General features: G+C 41.7%; 1 protein-coding gene across 1 annotated transcript in view; it reads left to right on the forward strand.

Moving 5' to 3' along the window:
- Window positions 1–556: 556 nt before the first annotated feature.
- The window catches only part of FRMD4A (FERM domain containing 4A), a 681,483-nt gene continuing 665,063 nt past the window's right edge, over window positions 557–16,976 (forward strand). The window contains exons 1-2 of the mRNA XM_066279107.1: window positions 557–774; window positions 1,198–1,323. Of these exons, the coding sequence (XP_066135204.1) occupies window positions 1,279–1,323 (45 nt within the window). The 5' untranslated portion in view covers window positions 557–774; window positions 1,198–1,278. The remainder of the gene's footprint in view (window positions 775–1,197; window positions 1,324–16,976) is intronic.

The following is a 16,976-nucleotide window of genomic DNA, read 5'->3' on the forward strand; positions in this document are numbered from 1 at the left end:
ACAGCAGGTGAGTGAAAGAAGAAACCACAAAAGGACATGGAAAATTATTACCATAAATATTAGTAATGGCTATTTTTAGTTGAATGAGTGGCTTCCATAAAAAAGATAGAAGCTTGGCAGCACTCATTAAAAAATACTTTAATTTTCTAAAATCTTTGACTCAGGGAAGCCTTTGAACCACTCATTAAGTAACAAGACTGGGCAGACTTTATTTTTTTCTCCATTGACATCTTCCAAGGAAAATGCTGCATGATATGATTTTCAAGGCTAATTTGCCTTTTTGTGTTAAGCCTTAGTGTCCTTTGCTACAAATTAGCCTCCCATGCCTCCCTGAGCTAGAGAGGCTCCTTCAAAATTCCTAACAGGCTGCCTGGTGGAGAGATGGGAGGGAAAGGAAGGGAGGGAGGAAGGGCGGGAGGAAGGGAGGGAGAGAGGTAGAGGGTGTCTGTCTTCTGTGTGCATGTGGTGCAGGCAGGGAGATCTGAACGCTAACAGAACAGGCAGTATAATTACATGTTCCTCGCAAGTACATTAGCCCCACCGGGAACTAAGTAAGCTTGCCAGTGCACTTGGGGAGGAAAAGTAGATTTGGGGATGGTGGAAGGAGTCAGTCCATAACTGACTTCCCACTCAGTTATAATGAGGGTATTTGCTGATCTCCAGTGACTGCCTGGTGCTGGTGGTCAGGCTCGGCTCCCTGACTCTCAGATACTTGATTTTGCAAAAGGGACACACCTTGCTGCAGGAAAGAAGACACTGACCAGATTGTAAGCGGTAGGTTGTGACATTCAGCATGTTTATGCAGCAGAATCGCTGAGAGATGCAGGGAAGGGGAGGGGGGGTTTGGGCTGGTTGCTTTATCTGCGCTAGGGAACATTTTATTTTATTTTAATTATCAGTTAAAAGAATAGTTCCTGCCTAGGGTAAGGTGTCAGTTAAAAATTCTGTGTTCTAAGCTTTTATATTTGTATTTGATGTGGTGTCTGTGCTTGTGCAGCTTAGGGAAGCTAGGCAGGGCTCACCTTTAAATAACCTGCAGCTTTCCTCCTTTTTGTTTTTTTTCTTCTCCCGGAACCTGGTTCCCACCCCTTCTTCCCAACAACCCTCTGACCTCCCCACAGCCTGTGTGAAATGTGGCCTATCTTCATCTTGAGCCTCTTTCACCCTGAGTCTAAATTTGTGACTGGTTTTCTGCAGGTATTTGTGGATGCTTTGCAGTCACCCAGGGCCCAGGCTGACTGACTGTGCAGAAGTGTTTGTGCATGGGAATCGGAGACCATGGCAGTGCAGCTGGTGCCAGACTCTGCGCTCAGCCTGCTGATGGTGAGTGGTCCGGGAGGAGGTGGGGCCCAGGCAGCGCCCAGCTCCAGCCTCTGCAGTGGCATGGCACCCTGTGTGGTCTGCTGCTGTAGCCATAGCTGCAGACATGTTAAAATCCCTCTGCTTTATCCTGCACGCTCTTTTGAAATGATTTCTTGGGTAAAAAGTATCAGCCATGACAAAGCACTTTCAGGGAAAAGAAGCGTTCCATTTGTCGTTTTAGAAACTTGTTGCTTAATGCTATTTTGAGAGATGTGCTTGCAAACAGGTGCTAAGAGCCCCTGGAAATAGATTCCCATCAGCGCTTCTCCCCGGCTCTCAGCATCCTTTCACCCAATACCCTTTGCTTCTAAACTGAGGTAATCATGTTTGTTTGGTGATTTGCTTTTTGTTTGTTTGGTTGGTTTGTAAAAATATCTTCTCATGGCAACTGTGTAATTTTTTTGCCCACAGGGCAATTGAATAGGATCCTTTTTCAAGGTGCCTATGTATCTGCTCAGATTGCTCTGCAGAAGCAGCCGAGGTGGTTCACCGTGACCTTTGCTGACACTGCAGCTAGAGGACGCTTATCTCCCAGCTAGAGTTGCTGAGGAGACACTGCCAGGCCTTGTCCAGGCGTGTGTCCGTGTATGGACCACTGACCTACTTTAAGCCTCCCTATGAATTCCGTCATTAAGAAGGTCATTGCTCTTAGCATATTTAAGCAAACAAAGACAGTGGCATCACCTTGTTTTAATCTGATTGACATTTTGCTTGACACCATGTTCAGAGCTTGCTTTAGCCTTGTCATCAGGGGCAGCCCATCTGCCGTGGTAATGCTGACCGGATAGCCAGTCAGCTTGGTGTCAGGATGTTTCTAACAGTGATACAGGGGATTTTGTGAACAGAGCATGTGTGCTCCTCTTGTGTATATTGGTCTGTGCTTTCTACTGAGAAGGAGAAATGCAGCTTTGCGTGGCCCCATGAGTTTATTGAGGCCACCTGGAAGATAAGAGAGTGAGGAGCCTGCCTCCCCCACTCCGGGGGCCAGCCCAGGGAAGTTAGGAGAAACAGATATCTTGGTTCTTTGTTCTCCCAAATGTCATTTAGGCCACAGAAGCATTTGAAGTGCCTGCATCTCATGGGTCTCTGCTGACTTCTGACTTTGCTGGTAGAGGAGGAGTGGAAGGAATAAAAGTTGTTTTCTGGAGAAATTACCCTTTACTTGTCTTTCTTCCCACAGTCACTTTATTTTCTGATGATAGTTTCTCCTCATTGTTTACCTGTGGTCACATAAGTGGGAGTAAGGGCGCTAGCGAGCATTTGTGCACGTGGCAGGCACTGAAGCAGCAGTGTCTGCGAGGACCAGGAGATCCCTGGGAAACTGGGAATCTGGGTTAAATGCAAAGGATATAAGTGTATACATTCACATGCAGGTATGCATATGCATATTTCCTAATATTGTTAAATAGAAATAATTCCTGCACATGTTAACATACAGAAGAAATGTGTTCTTGAAAAATAGCTCCGGGGAGAGCTGGGCCTGCTGCCTCCAGATATCTGCTCTGAATTCTCCTCGTGCTTCTGAGCACTCAGACAAGTGTCTGTTTTATTTGGACCCTAATGATGAATTCTTAGCATCCAAACAGAATGGGGCTCAGCATCCCAGTCTGGCTGCTCCTGCCACACATGTCCTCCTGTTCTTGAGCCTCCAAATATTATGGTTGCTATCCTAAAGGGCTCTGAGCTCTGACTTTATCCTCCACTGTCAGCAGCCTCTGCCTTCAGATCTCTCCCTAGTGCTTACCTCCTGCTCCGATGGAAGGACTGCGTGCCTGTTTCCCCCAGAAGCCAGGGACATGGCTGTTGACACCACGATGGACCATTAGATTAGAGATCCTGAAGTGCCATGTGTAATTGGAGTCAGTACATATTTTCTGGTTCGCTGCTGGTTTAGGGAGACTTCCTGTATGGACTTCACTGCTTTTTTTCATTTTTAAAGGTAAACCTCAAAGTAATTTCTTCTCTGACCTGTTGTATAATAAGTGTCAACATTTATAGGCAAGTGGAGGAGGAAAGACAGAAGGAAGAGGGGTCATTTAGCAGAGCTGCTTTGGCTGTGAATTCAGGAAGGAAGCAGTAAATATTATTGTTTATTCTCTAATCAATCAGCCAATTAGATCTCAGTACCGACGGCGTGCCTGCTAACTGAGAAGAGTAGCATGGTTTAAGAGCAAGAGCAGGAGGAGCTCATAAACCCCTCGTCTATGGGGAGATCAATGTCAAGAGGCCTGATTGCAATTTTGATTCCGTGTGTAGAGTCACTGAGCTGCAGGGAACCAGGGAAGAGCTTTGGCCATTTGCCTTGCTTTTGGGTCAATAGGCAGTCAGCAGTTATATTCAGTACAGACTCTCATGCATCAGGGCAGAATGTGTTTGGTTACAGGAGGAACAGCAGAGTCTGGAGGTGGAGACCCCGTGTTCGCTTCCCAGCTTCGATGCTCACTGTGTGATCCTGGGCACATCACTTCCTCTCTTTGCCATAATTATGTCATTTGCTAACTGAGGTGTTGCACTCATCACTAGGGTACCTTTCAGCTCTGTTAAACATTCTCTGAGACCTCTAAGAATGCTATCTAGAACAGAGCTCCTTGGTAGGCAACTCTGACACTTTACTCAGCATTGTGTCTTATTTGCACCCTAACACATGAGCAGTGTTGCTTCTGAATGGTAGGATTTATTCCCATTCATATGGCTTTAATGCCAGGGCAAGTATGTCTCAGATTATTTGTTGGGATGGGTGATTATTAGAGTTCATTCACACTTCTCCTCCATAGTTCTACCCCACAGGATTCTGATTTATTCTGCTGGACAAAAGCAAGTGATCTTTACAAAGTACCTAAGGTGCCTTTCCAAGCTGTTACAGGGTTGGGGGCTCTGAGAGGGGTCCTGGGTTGAGAGGACAGGGGTTACTGATGGAGTCAGCCTCACATGTATGGAAAAGCCCATCTTGACAGAAATCTTGAGAACAAGAAAAGATATTGCTGTGTTCACCACACTGTTTGAGCCTTCAGCCCAATGTGACTGACTGTAGAGCAGAAAGAAAGCTGTTGGCTCTGTGTTTGCTGAAGCCACATGACTATGTGGTCTGCTGCAAGGACTGGAACATACTGGAGCCAGGGATTCCTTGATCATTCCTTTAATTGCAGCATAGAGATGCCTAACCAAGGGGGTATAGAGGCAGTATTATGACATTTTGGCTTTTAGACCCTGGAAGCTCAAATAGCTGGATTAAAATAGGTTTTAATATAAATTAACTAAGTAATAATGCACTTTGCTTGTCTCCAAAGTGACTTTACATGCATTATCTCATTCAAGAACCATATTTTTAGGACGAAAATATTGGTAATCATAATTTGGGAACCTGTCAATGGTCACACAAGTGAAATTGATGGCTCAAAGTCTCAAAATTGAAGTGTGCAGACTTCAAACCAGTGATTTTTCTTATATGCTATCAAAGCTTGAGAACTGACTGCCAGGGTCTTCCATCACTGGATCAGCCCCTCACGGGGGTCTCACCTCTGAGCCATTTGGCATTTTCCACATTTCTCAGTGGGTAATCCTGCCTTTCTGTTTATCATTATTCTTTTCCATATTGAAATATAAAATTAAAAATTGATACCACAAGTCTGGCTCAAGAGATCTATCTGGTTTGACTCAAACAAGAAGAAATATATTTATATCCATAAAAGATTTTCCATATTTTCAAGGTCTTATTCTCTTGGACTCTGTTTCTAAGAAATTGCCAAGCATCCTGCTTTACAGTAAAAAAATTAAGTATGTAACAACACTAATTTATAAGTTAGAGAAATTAGTGGGTGATTATTTTCACTGAATAAAGGGTGGAGTTAGATTATTTTAAAAGTCTTTTCCATTCCAAAAATTTGATTTCAGATTTCTGGCATTCTCTCTCTCTTCTATTTTATTTTTTCCCTCCAAGTCATTGTTTCAGTACTGTTGAAATTTTCCCTGGCTACCTTATACACTACCATCATAGCCCAAAATTTCCCAAGGCTATGAAACTAATGATGCAAAAGTGGAAATGTAACATGTTCACTTAAAAATACTTAAGGAAAGAAGACTTAGAATCTTTGTATATCAGGAAAAGTGTTCATTTTCTTCCAGATCATACCTTCTATTAAAATTTTAGTGGTGCATTAAAAGTTGCCAACTCCTTAAATATGCAAGAACCGTTTCTCATACTAGTCAGTGACGTTTACCTAATGGAAGATTTGTCTTTGGTACAACTTTGATCACCCAATTCAAATATTTATATATGATGAAAGAAATTTCAACAAAGCCTAAGATTAAAGTTGATGTGGTTAAGTTTTTAGGGTTAATGATGAAAAAATTAATTTTGTCATAAAACTTTAGCTAAGACTATTAACAGAAGAGATATAGTATTTAAAGGATTTTTCTTTTTCACTTATATATACTTACTACTTAAGTCCCTGAATGAAAAATATATAATATTTGGATAAAATTTGTTTTGTGATCCTCTTGAATAGACTACTTTTCTGGTCTATTTTGCATAAATTCCAAACTGCTGTCCTATAATTTTATCTCTTTCACTTTTTTAAGTGTAAATTCATTTTTCTTCAGCCATTTACCTCATTTGGACATTTTTAGTTTAAATTAACTGAAATATATTTGCTAAGTATTTCCTCTATACAAGAAGAACCGACAATCAAATATGTGGGACCAGATAAACATGGAATTGTAATAACAAAGAATCCACAGGACAATGTTAGAGGATCATGCAGGAACTGTAATAAGACGATGTGTAACCCATCACCGGGTGGCCCTGAGTGCTCTGAGTTCAAGAGCCCTGGAGTGCACTGCTTGACAGCATGGAGGAACTAGTTCTTTGTGTTAAAAGTAATATGTTCAGGGATGAATGAGTTAAAAGAGCAGATTTGAGGGGAGGAGAGTGATTGAATTACAACAGAGTCTGGCTTGTGTTTGGGAACTATAAAGCCAGCTGGTTTGTACAGAGTTCCTATAGGTGACAAAGGGCTAAGTGGTAAAAAAGTCAGGCTGGTGGTGATACCAATGTCCTGTCCTTCACTGGAACCTAGTTTTGACCTACATTTGACCTCTGATGGGTCTCTATTCTGCATTTCTGATAAGATCATGGATTTTCTCCAGATCCCAGTTGGTGAAAGGCATAGTATAAAATTGAATTCTGCCTTGAGAAATCTTGCTCTTGAGTTGATAAAGACAATCATACTATTTTTTTTCAGAGTGCTTTTACACCTGTTGTGTTACAAATATTCTCTACAAGTCAAGCAGGATAGTAACTATATCTTTCTTTTACATGATGAAGCTGAGACCCAGAGATGTTAAATGGCTTGCCCAAGATGACTTGGCTAATTGTTGATGAACTTGAGATACTAGTTTTCCATGATGGTTAATGCATAGGTTTGAAAATGTGATATTGGAGATCTTTATGGAAATATAGAGAATAATAATTATGTATGAATAAAGGGTATAACCATCTCTGGCACTGTATGTAGAGTGAGATCATGAGGCCCAGGAGAGACACCCCGGATGTTCAGGTCTATGGATGTGACTGGTTCTTATCATTTATTTTTCTGGTTTATTTAAAATAAGGTAATTATTTAAAAAGTCTCTGGAAAGTGCCATATTACAGTTTCATCTAATTCAGTAGCTAAAATCTTTCTTAAACTCAATTATATATATATATATACCTTCTAAGGCAGTGGTAGTCAATCTGGTCCCTACCGCCCACTAGTGGGTGTTCCAGCTTTCATGGTGGGCGGTAGTGGAGCAACCAAAGTATAAATAAAAAGATAGATTTAACTATAGTAAGTTGTTTTATAAAGATTTATTCTGCCAAACTTAGCGAAAATCCGACATAAAGCACTTGGTAAGTAATTATTATTATATGCTTTAACTTGCTGTAACTCTGCTTTATAAATTTTATAAAGTAAAGTTACTTCCCTACTTTATAAATCACCATTACTGTGGAATTAGTGGGCGGTTTGAAAATTTTACTACTAACAGAGATACAAAAGTGGGCGGTAGGTATTAAAAGGTTGACTACCCATGGTGTAAGATATTATTTCCTAATGGGCATATCTGAAATCTTGATGTTAATAATTTTGTAGTTAGTGTTTAATGTACATATTTGTCTGTCTCAGAAAATGAAGTCTGATCAATGATTGTCAAACCAGTTCTCTCAGATCATGTTTTGATTTTTTTTTTTTTTGCTAAATATATTGTTATCTCATTTTAGGTCTAATCCATTTCTCTGATTATAAGTGACAGAGACCTGCTCAAATTAGCATTAGCAAAGAGGGAAATGTATTGACTGATGTAACTGGGAAGTCCAAGAAATGAAATAGTTTCAAGAAAAGCTGGATCAAGGGCTTCAGGGGACAAAGTCAGGGCCCTGTTTCTCTACTTCTCCCCATGTCTTAATTCCACTTTGCTCTGTGTTGACTTTAGGCACTGGCAGACTTTTCTCTCTAGCTGCTCTGGGGTTACTTGTCCTTAGAGTTAGTGAACCCGACAGATGAGCAGGACTTTCCTTACTAGGACATCTCTTACCATCTGTTTGGCCCTATTGGAAATAGGCTTGTCCCAGGCCAATTGCTGGATCCAGGGATGGGTTCCCTGATCAAGCAGGTTGGTTTCTATGTCTAGACCTGTGGAGAGGGAGGGGAAGAGTCACCTGCCTGATAACTCTATCTGAGTCACATAGAGAAGGAAAGGAAGATTCCAAAAGGAAAAGAAGTCTTTTACCAGAAGAGAGGAAGGAATATAGGAAAGCAACAACAATAGCCATCTATTACAAAGGTCTTTGCATCCTGTATATATACCATTATAAGGCTCCTGTAAAACTAGCCAGGAAAAGAAAGCATCTGTGAACCCTAATTCATAGATTCAGTTTCCCTCAAAATAAATACAAATGGAAAAAACCCAGTCATCTAAATCATTTATGCTAGGTTGAACAAGTCTCATAAACTATAAAGTAGGATAATAAAAGCTACCACATAAGATTTGGCATAATTTAATGAGATGTGCATGTAAATTACTTAGCACTGTTCTGGACCAAAATAAATACAGTAAGTATTAGCAATTATTTGTTTTATTTTAAAATAATATGAAACAGCCATCTATCTGAACTCATCTTCTTGGAATCAGTCTTTAAAAAAAAGTTGCCTTATTCTCTCTTTCTGCATCCCATCTCCTGGACAATCTGTGACCACCTTTCGACAACCAGCCAATAGTTTTAGAAAAACAGATGCCCATAGGGTCAGGCAAACATTTAAATTTTTATTCCTGTCTTGAATAACTAACAATTTTTTTTTTATCCTTTAAGGGGAGATGACTAAAATATGAGCTGCAATATGTTCTCTCTGGCAAATGCAAAATGCATGCCATCCAACTCTGCTGCACATGGTTGGGTGGCTATCTGTGCATCTCTGCTACAAATTAATTGTAGGCTGCTTTGCAAAGTGTAATGTGGTTTGGAGAGTATATGTCACTGCTGCAAGGAGCAGTTTCTCATTGAATTCTATGCCAAAATGTGAAGTCTAATGGAACATATGGTATTTAGCCTGGTCGTAATCAAAGGTCCTAAGAACATGCCTGACTAATACCATGTGGTACATACCAAATGATGAGACTACATTCCAGTGTCAAAGTAACACTGCTCTGTGACTCATGTTACCCAGCAACAAGTCCTCTTTATGACCCTGTATATTGAAATCTTAGTCTCTCAGTCTGCCTGGAGAAACAGTTTCCAGAGTGCAAGATCCAGTTCCCTTCCCCTAGCAAAGCCATGCATGCCCATCTGTATACTAACTACCCTCTAATTGTATCTCTGGCTCAGGCCTTGTCCCCAAGCTCCTGATGACTACCAATGCAAATGCTTATCAAATTTACCCTTTGGTTTGTACCACAGATACCTGAAACCCAGTTCACCCCAAAGAGGATTTACGATCTTCTTAGTCTGCACACGTCTTACCTTCATTTGTAGTAGCACCGAGTTCCCTGTCACCCCAGGATTCACCTTTGACTCCGTCCTGTCCCTCATCCAGCTTGTCCAGTTATGGCTAGGTCTTGTTGTTTCTGCTTACTCTGTTTCTTTCTAACCTGGGTCCTCCTCCTTGTTCTCCTCCTCCAGCCTTAGTTCAAGTGTGCCATCTCTCACACGTGGGCTGTCACAAAGCCACTGACCTGTCTTCTGCTTCTACTCTCTTTTACTATGTTTGTCCTTTGTGCATTTTCCATAGCGATATTTATAAATTGAAGGTCTACTTTACCTAAATTCCTCTGATCACACCTGATTGTACATAGGGTAATGCTCAAGCTTTCCATATGTCACATTGGCCACATAAAGCTTTGGCATCTGCCTTCCTGCCTACTGTACATGTTCCACTCTTCCCTCCGCCACCCCTAAAAATGCACACTCTAGCAGTGTTGGACGATTCCTCACCCTACAAGCACCATGCACTCACATCTGTGCACTTCTGGATGTGCTCTTTCTACTATCTGATTGCTACTCTGCCCACCATCCTCAATTTCTCCTTTATTTTATTCACAGCTATATTTTCTATTATTTCACCTATTGATAACACTGTTATATGATATTTGACTTTTGTATCTGGTTTTCTTTTTTTAAAATTTATTATTAATTTTAATGGAGTGACATTGATAAATCAGGGTACATATGTTCAGAGAAAACATCTCCAGGTTATTTTGACATTTGATTATGTTGCATACCCCTCACCCAAAGTCAAATTGTCTTCCATCACCTTCTATCTGGTTTTCTTTGTACCCCTCCCCTCCGCCCCGCACCTCCCCACTCCCCTGTAACCGCCATGTATCTGGTTTTCTTAATAGAATGTGAGCACGTCAAAAGTGTAGAGTATCTGTCATTTATTCATTCAACAAATATTTATTGAGCATCTACTATCTTCTAAACACTGTATTAACCCTTTAAGTAGTGCGTTTTTGTCATGTTTATTAACCCGTGAGAGTGAGGTTTGTATTTCTTTTTCCAAAAAATTAATGGTCTGGATGGTCAGTAGGCATGAGAATGTATGTGAATGTTCATGAATGTGAGGGATGCAGTAGTGAACAAGACAGCTGAGGCTTTGCTGTCCTTGGGCTCATACTCTTCTGAGGAGAGATCAAAAGTAAATACATTAAAAATACAAATATTGGAGTGATAAGTACTCTAGCACAAATTAGAAATGATAATGGAAAGAGGTTGTGTGGGTCACATCTTTGGAGTGGGTGATCAAGGGAGCCTTCTCTGAGGTGCTGGCATTTAACCTGCAGGGTTCTTGGCTATAAGAGAACAATGGTGGAAAGTTACAGGCAGAGCATTCCAACTAGTAAAAGACCAAAGAACTGGAAAGGAGTTTAGCAGGGTCCAGCATTTTAAATTGGGTTCCGTAAATTTGGTAAATTAAAGTATTAATTGATTGCTTCTGACAGCTTAGCACTGATCCGGCTGTGGGAAGAATTTGGAGTAAAGACAACACATGGTCCTTGCCCCAGAGCTTATATCTCACTAGAGAAGTAGAACTACAGCACAGAAAACACCATGTGAGAGGAAACGGCCTCACATGTCATTCTATCAACTCTGTGTACAGAGTAATCCAGAGGAGTGATAGGGGAGGGCCGGGGTGGGCGACCTAAAGATCCAGTGAGGACAGAGTCTGTAGAAGAAAAAGACATCAGCCCATTTTAAAGAGCGCTTGCTTTTATTTATTTATTTATTTATTTATTTATTTATTTATTTATTTTTCTGAAGTGAAAAGTGGGGAGGCAGAGAGACTGACTCCCACATGCGCCCGACTGGGATCCACTGGCAAGCCCACTAGGGGGCGATGCTTTGCCCATCTGGGCTGTTGCTCTGATGCAACTGGAGCCATTCTAGTGCCTAAGGCAGAGGCCATGAAGCCATCCTCAGCACCCAAGTCAACTTTGCTTTAATGGAGCCCTGGCTGTGGGAGGGGAAGAGAGAGATAAAAAAAAAAAAAAAAAGGAGAGGGGAAAGGGTGGAAAGCAGATGGGCAGCACTCCTACTCCTGTGTGCCCTGGCCAGGAATCAAACCTGGGACTTCCACACACTGGGTCAATGCTCTACCACTGAGCCAACCGGCCAGGGCCAAGGGTACTTTTATTTTTTTTCAGATTTCTTGAGATATAATTGACATACAACATTGTATGACCTTAAGCTATAAACTGTGTTGATTTGATACATTTATATATTGCAAAATGATTACCATTATAGTGTTAGCTAACACCTCCACCACATCATACTTACCATTTCCTTTTGTGATGAGAACATCTAACATGTATTCTCTTAGCAACTTTTGCATACATAATACATTATTGTTAAATATAGTTACCATGCTTTACATTGGACCAGATTCCCAGAACTTATTCATCTTTTAATTGGAATTTTGTACCTTTGACCAACATCTCTCCATTTCCTCCTCCTCAAACTTTAGCAACTGCCACTCTAGTCTGTTGCTATGAGTTTGGCTTTTTCAGATTCCATGTGTAAGTGAAATTATACAGTATTTCTCTTTCTCTTCCTGACTTATTTAGCTTAGTATAATGCCCTTGTGCTCCATCCATGTTGATGCAAATGGCAGGATTTCCTTCTTTTTTGGGGGGGGGGAGAGTTTGAATAATATATATATTCTAATATATTCTATTGTGAATAATAGAATACTTTGTTGTGAATAATGCTATAATGAACATAGGGGTACAGATATCACTATGAAATCCTGTTTTCACCTCCTTTGGATCTATACCCAAAAATGGGATTGGGGTGCCTTTATTTTTGATGGGGGTGGGGTGTATTCCCAGCAAAGGGGAAATAGTGATGAGGAAATTACAAAGGAAATGATTATAAATGGCCAAACGTGGGAGAGGACGAGGGCAGAGGTGGGGTGTGAAAAAGAAATTAGTAGGAAGCCTACGGGACTAGATGAAGGAGATATACATTGTGGTGAAGGAGGAAAGCTGGTGAAGCGAGTTGCAACCAGATGAGGAAAGATTGCAAATGTCTTGCGGGGATCTGGATTGGAGCCACAGAGCCTTAACAGCCTCTCCATGTTCTTAGTGGGGGTTGGCAAGTTTAAAATGGTGGTGACATGTATGGTGCCCTGGAGAGATGGGAGGAAGAGAGCTGAGGGGAGGTGAAGAGGCATCATGGTGATGGCTGTAAGAAAAGAGGAAAGTGGATGAATTCAAGGAACATCCTGAAGGCAGCATCATCAGGACCATATGATGGATTGATTACAGGGGACCATGCACAGGGAGGAGTCAGCCGGGACCACAGGCAGAAGGACATCTTCAGGGTGGGGACTAGAGAATGAAGAATAGGCTGTAATTAACTTAGGACCACCAAGTTTAAGGTGCTGAGGTAATGAGATTTCCCAGCAGAAATGCCTGACGGGCAGCTGGCGATAGTGGTCACATTAAGTCTCTGATTCAGTTTGGAGGAACACATCTGGGAGTGAGACTAGAAGTACAGGCAGGAATCCTGAAGAAAGATTATAGAGAGAAAAGAACAGATGGTCAGTCTTATGAAAGGAGGATTCTATAAGCCATGGGTAGAAAGAGTTCATATTACCTTGTGATACAAGGTCACATTTGTACCAGATCAATGTTACCTTGACTTTGGCATTAATTTTCTTCACAATAAATGTCCCACATGACCTCATTGAAGCAGCTGCCGAGCTTCTTTTGCTAAATGCTGCTAAATGCAGTTCTATTTAGATGACTGAACTTCCTCACAAATTTCTCTGGGCATAGCTTAACTAGGAACAAACATATGCAAACTGTTACTAAACTTCATAAAACAGCTGGATGTATCATGTGTCTGTGTGGGGGAGGGAGGTTGTTCCAGTTACTATTGCTGCATAACAACTACTCCACTCTTTATCATCTAAAACAACCATTTTCTTATGCTGACCAATTTTTTGGGTCAGGAGTTCTAAAAGGTGACAGTGGGAATGTCTTGTCTTTGCTCTATAATGTCTGCAGCCTCAGCTGGGAGGACTTGATTGGTGGGATCTCCTGAAAGTGTCTCTACTCACATGCCTGGCAGGGGGTGTTGCTGTCAGCCAGACCACAGCTGGCTCTGTTGACCATAGCACATTTTTAAGAGCCTGTCCACATGTTCTTCCTTACAACATGGCTGCTTCAAAGTAGTTGGACAGCTTACATGTGGCTCAGGACCCAGAACTGAGCATCTGAGCTGATGAAGCAGAGCTGCGTTATCTTTCATGACATTGTTTCACAAGTCACACCCACTGGCCTCTGCTGCATTGTCTTGGTGGCAAATAAGTTACCAACAGTTAGATTCAAAGGGAGAGGATATCAGCCTCCTCTTTATGAAAGTGTGTTAACATGTTTTCTGATATGTTTAAAACCACCACAGCATGTATTTATTCTGTGTAACTTAATTTCTTGGTTCTGAGGGTCTTACGTTTTGCAGTTTCTCACAACTCATCCATGAGACTTTTCAGAGGAAGCGATCTGTAAATATTGATTGTTTGAGCAGTAGGTTGTCTTTAGAAGAAGCCAATTTAAAACTTTTGGCATATTAATAATAAGTGGCCTTTGAGTTTTCAGGTTACCATCCAAACTCTCAACATCTAGGGAGTAACTCGTGCTTGGTGCTTTTATGTTATACCTTTAAAGATTACCCAGAGAATGTATGCATCATGAGGAATGTACTAATCTGCCTGTTCTGTGACCTCTGAGGTCCACTGGTTTAGTTCCCACTGATGATTGGGAGTTAATAAAGCAATAATGTTACCATTACATGCTTGGTATTTGAACTAACAACTTGTTTTGTGTCTTTATTATCCATGTGTCAAAGTAAAAGAAGGGACATAGCTTGGTATTAAGACTGAAATGCTTTGTTTCCTCATGAGGAGTGTGAGCATAATTGAATTGTAATGAACACGGCTGAGGTCATTTCCCAGGGATTAATGAGAGGGAGAATGTGTTCATGGCCTGAGGCTTAGTATTCGTCATTAACCTAGTTGGTCATTAATATTGTCTGGGAATGCTTTATGTTAGGCCATTACAACTAGTGCCATATGCTTCTGCAATTGGGAACATAAACATTACCTGTGTCAACAACTATTTGTTAACTCTCCATCCCCCGCAATTCCTGAGCGAGGCCTCTGTTTTAATGTACACTCCGAAGGCTTGAAGCCCCAAGGGCAGGACAAATCTGAAGCTTCCCTTCCCTCTTCTCCCCTTGGTGAGCACCAAGGGTATGGGGACATAAATACCACCTGGTTCCTGTTCTATGATTTTTAGAGTTTAATTAGAAAATCCAATTAGCAAAGTCCAATAAACAAAGAATTTCAACACAGTGAGATACATGTTATGACAAAGCAATGATCAAAGTGCCTTAGGCGTCCAGAATAGGAAGTGTTAAAGGGCGCTGATGTTTCAGGTAAGTTTTGAAGAACTAGGGGTTGGGTAGGTGGATGATTGTGGGGAGGAGTCCCAGGTATAGGGAAAAGCATATGAGAGAGTGAATGCAAACGACAGAGCCATATGTTCCAGCAACTATGTGACATGTTGGTGTGGGGAAGGCAACAGGGAATGGAGAAGAGGCCAAACAAAACCCTGGCTAGGGGCAGACACAAAATATTTTCCGAATAAGTGGTAAGAAGTTTGGACTTTATGTTGAATTCTACTAATAGATATTGATGATTTTAAACAGAGAATGACATGATCAGAATTAAGTTCTAGAAGTACTACTCTGGACCTAATATGGAGAATGGGTTGAAAGAAGGGGTGACCTAAGGGTAGGGGTCTGGATTGGAAGATATGGAAGTCCTCCTGTCGAGCAATGAAGTGGGCTTGAACTAATGCCGAGCCAGTGGGAATGGAGGAAGGAGCTAAGATTTGTGACTGTTGAAGTGGGAAACAGAGGTGGGTGGTTAGTAATGACTCTCATTAATAAGTAAAATAAATGGCTGCTCAAACTGGCTTAAAAATAGAGAAAGTATTTAGTTCATATATCAAGTCCAGAGGTGCAGTTGTTTCCAGCTCTGACTCTGCTCCTACACCCACCTAATCCCCCCGAATCTCTTGGCTCCGGGGTTTGTGGGCTTTGTCTTCAGGCTGACTTCCGTCACATGGTTCAAGAGAGGGCAGCCAGCCACAACTGTTCAGTTCACTCCCTTGTGTCAGCCCAGTGGGGAAAGAAGAAATGTCTGTCCTCAAATAAGAACGATAAATTCTTCCTTGTTTTGTGAGAAGGTCGACTCAGGCTATCTGTCCTCCCCAGGGAAGAGTCGGGCACTGATTGGCTGCACCCTGGGATACTGAACTGATCGCTGGCCAAGAGGCATGGAGTTACTATGCTTCGCTTTATATACCAGCATTTACTGCTGACGCTTGGAATGGGGTCAGTTCCCATTGTCTCACATAACAGGGAGGAAGAAAGGTGGGTGTGGTTGGGCACAGACGAACAACAATATCTACAATTGGAGCACAGAAAAAGACACTCCATCTGCCCAGGAGAACTGGAAGAAGAGGGAAGCCACTAGGTGGAGTGAAAGTTTCTTGAGAGCAGGGACTATGGCAGTTCTTTATCTTTTAGCTCAGTGCCCAGCACATAGCAAGTGTTCAGTAAACAGTTGTTGAATGAGTAAAGGCATCTAGGAAGTGATAGTATCTGAGCTTGAAGGTGCAGAACAGGCAATGAAATAGAGGAAGAATTTCAGGCAGAGTTAAAAGAATGGCAAAAGTAAAGAATCATACAGTTGCAAGATACGTTTCAGAAAATTCAGGGAGTTTAGAATTGCTGGGACAAAAACTTGAGGCATGGAGAGGCAGAGGTTGGGGCTGGAGAGGTAAAGGACTGTACTCTGTTAAGGAGCTTGAGCCACGTTCTGTAGATAATGAAAATACATTTGAAAATGTTAGGCAAGAGAATGAAATAATCATATCTGTATTTGTGTAGATCACTGAGCTAACAATATATGGAAAACTGCCATAGAAATGCAAGTAACAAACAGCAAGGTGAAGTCAGGAGCTGATGAGATTTTTAATTAAGTGAGAGCAGGATAGACAGAGAGACAGATTCCCACATGTACCCTGGCCTGGATCTACCACCTGGCAAGTCCCCTATGGGACTTTTATGTTATACCTTTAAAGATTACCCAGAGAATGTATGCATCATGAGGAATGTACTAATCTGCCTGTTCTGAGACCTCTGAGGTCCAATGCCCCTGCCCATCTGGGGCATTGCTCTGTTCCTTGGCAACTGAGCTATTTTTTAGTGCCTGAGGTGAAGGCCAAGGAGCCATCCTCAGCACCTGGGGCTAACTTGCTCGAATCAATCAAGTCATGGATGTGGGAGAGGGAGGGATAAAGAAGCAAATGATTGCCTCTCCTGTGTGCCCTGACTGGGAATCAAACCCAGACATCCACATGCTGGGCCAAGGCTCTACGACTGAGCCAGCCAAGATTCTACGACTGAGCCAACCAGCCAGGGCCAGCAGCCGATAAGATTTTAATTGAGCAAGTGACACAGAAGGAGGAGTCAAGGATGACCTCAAGTCATCTGGGAGGAGCAGGTTTAAAAA

Source organism: Saccopteryx bilineata, chromosome 5, assembly GCF_036850765.1.
Source record: "Saccopteryx bilineata isolate mSacBil1 chromosome 5, mSacBil1_pri_phased_curated, whole genome shotgun sequence".
Taxonomy (NCBI): domain Eukaryota; kingdom Metazoa; phylum Chordata; class Mammalia; order Chiroptera; family Emballonuridae; genus Saccopteryx; species Saccopteryx bilineata.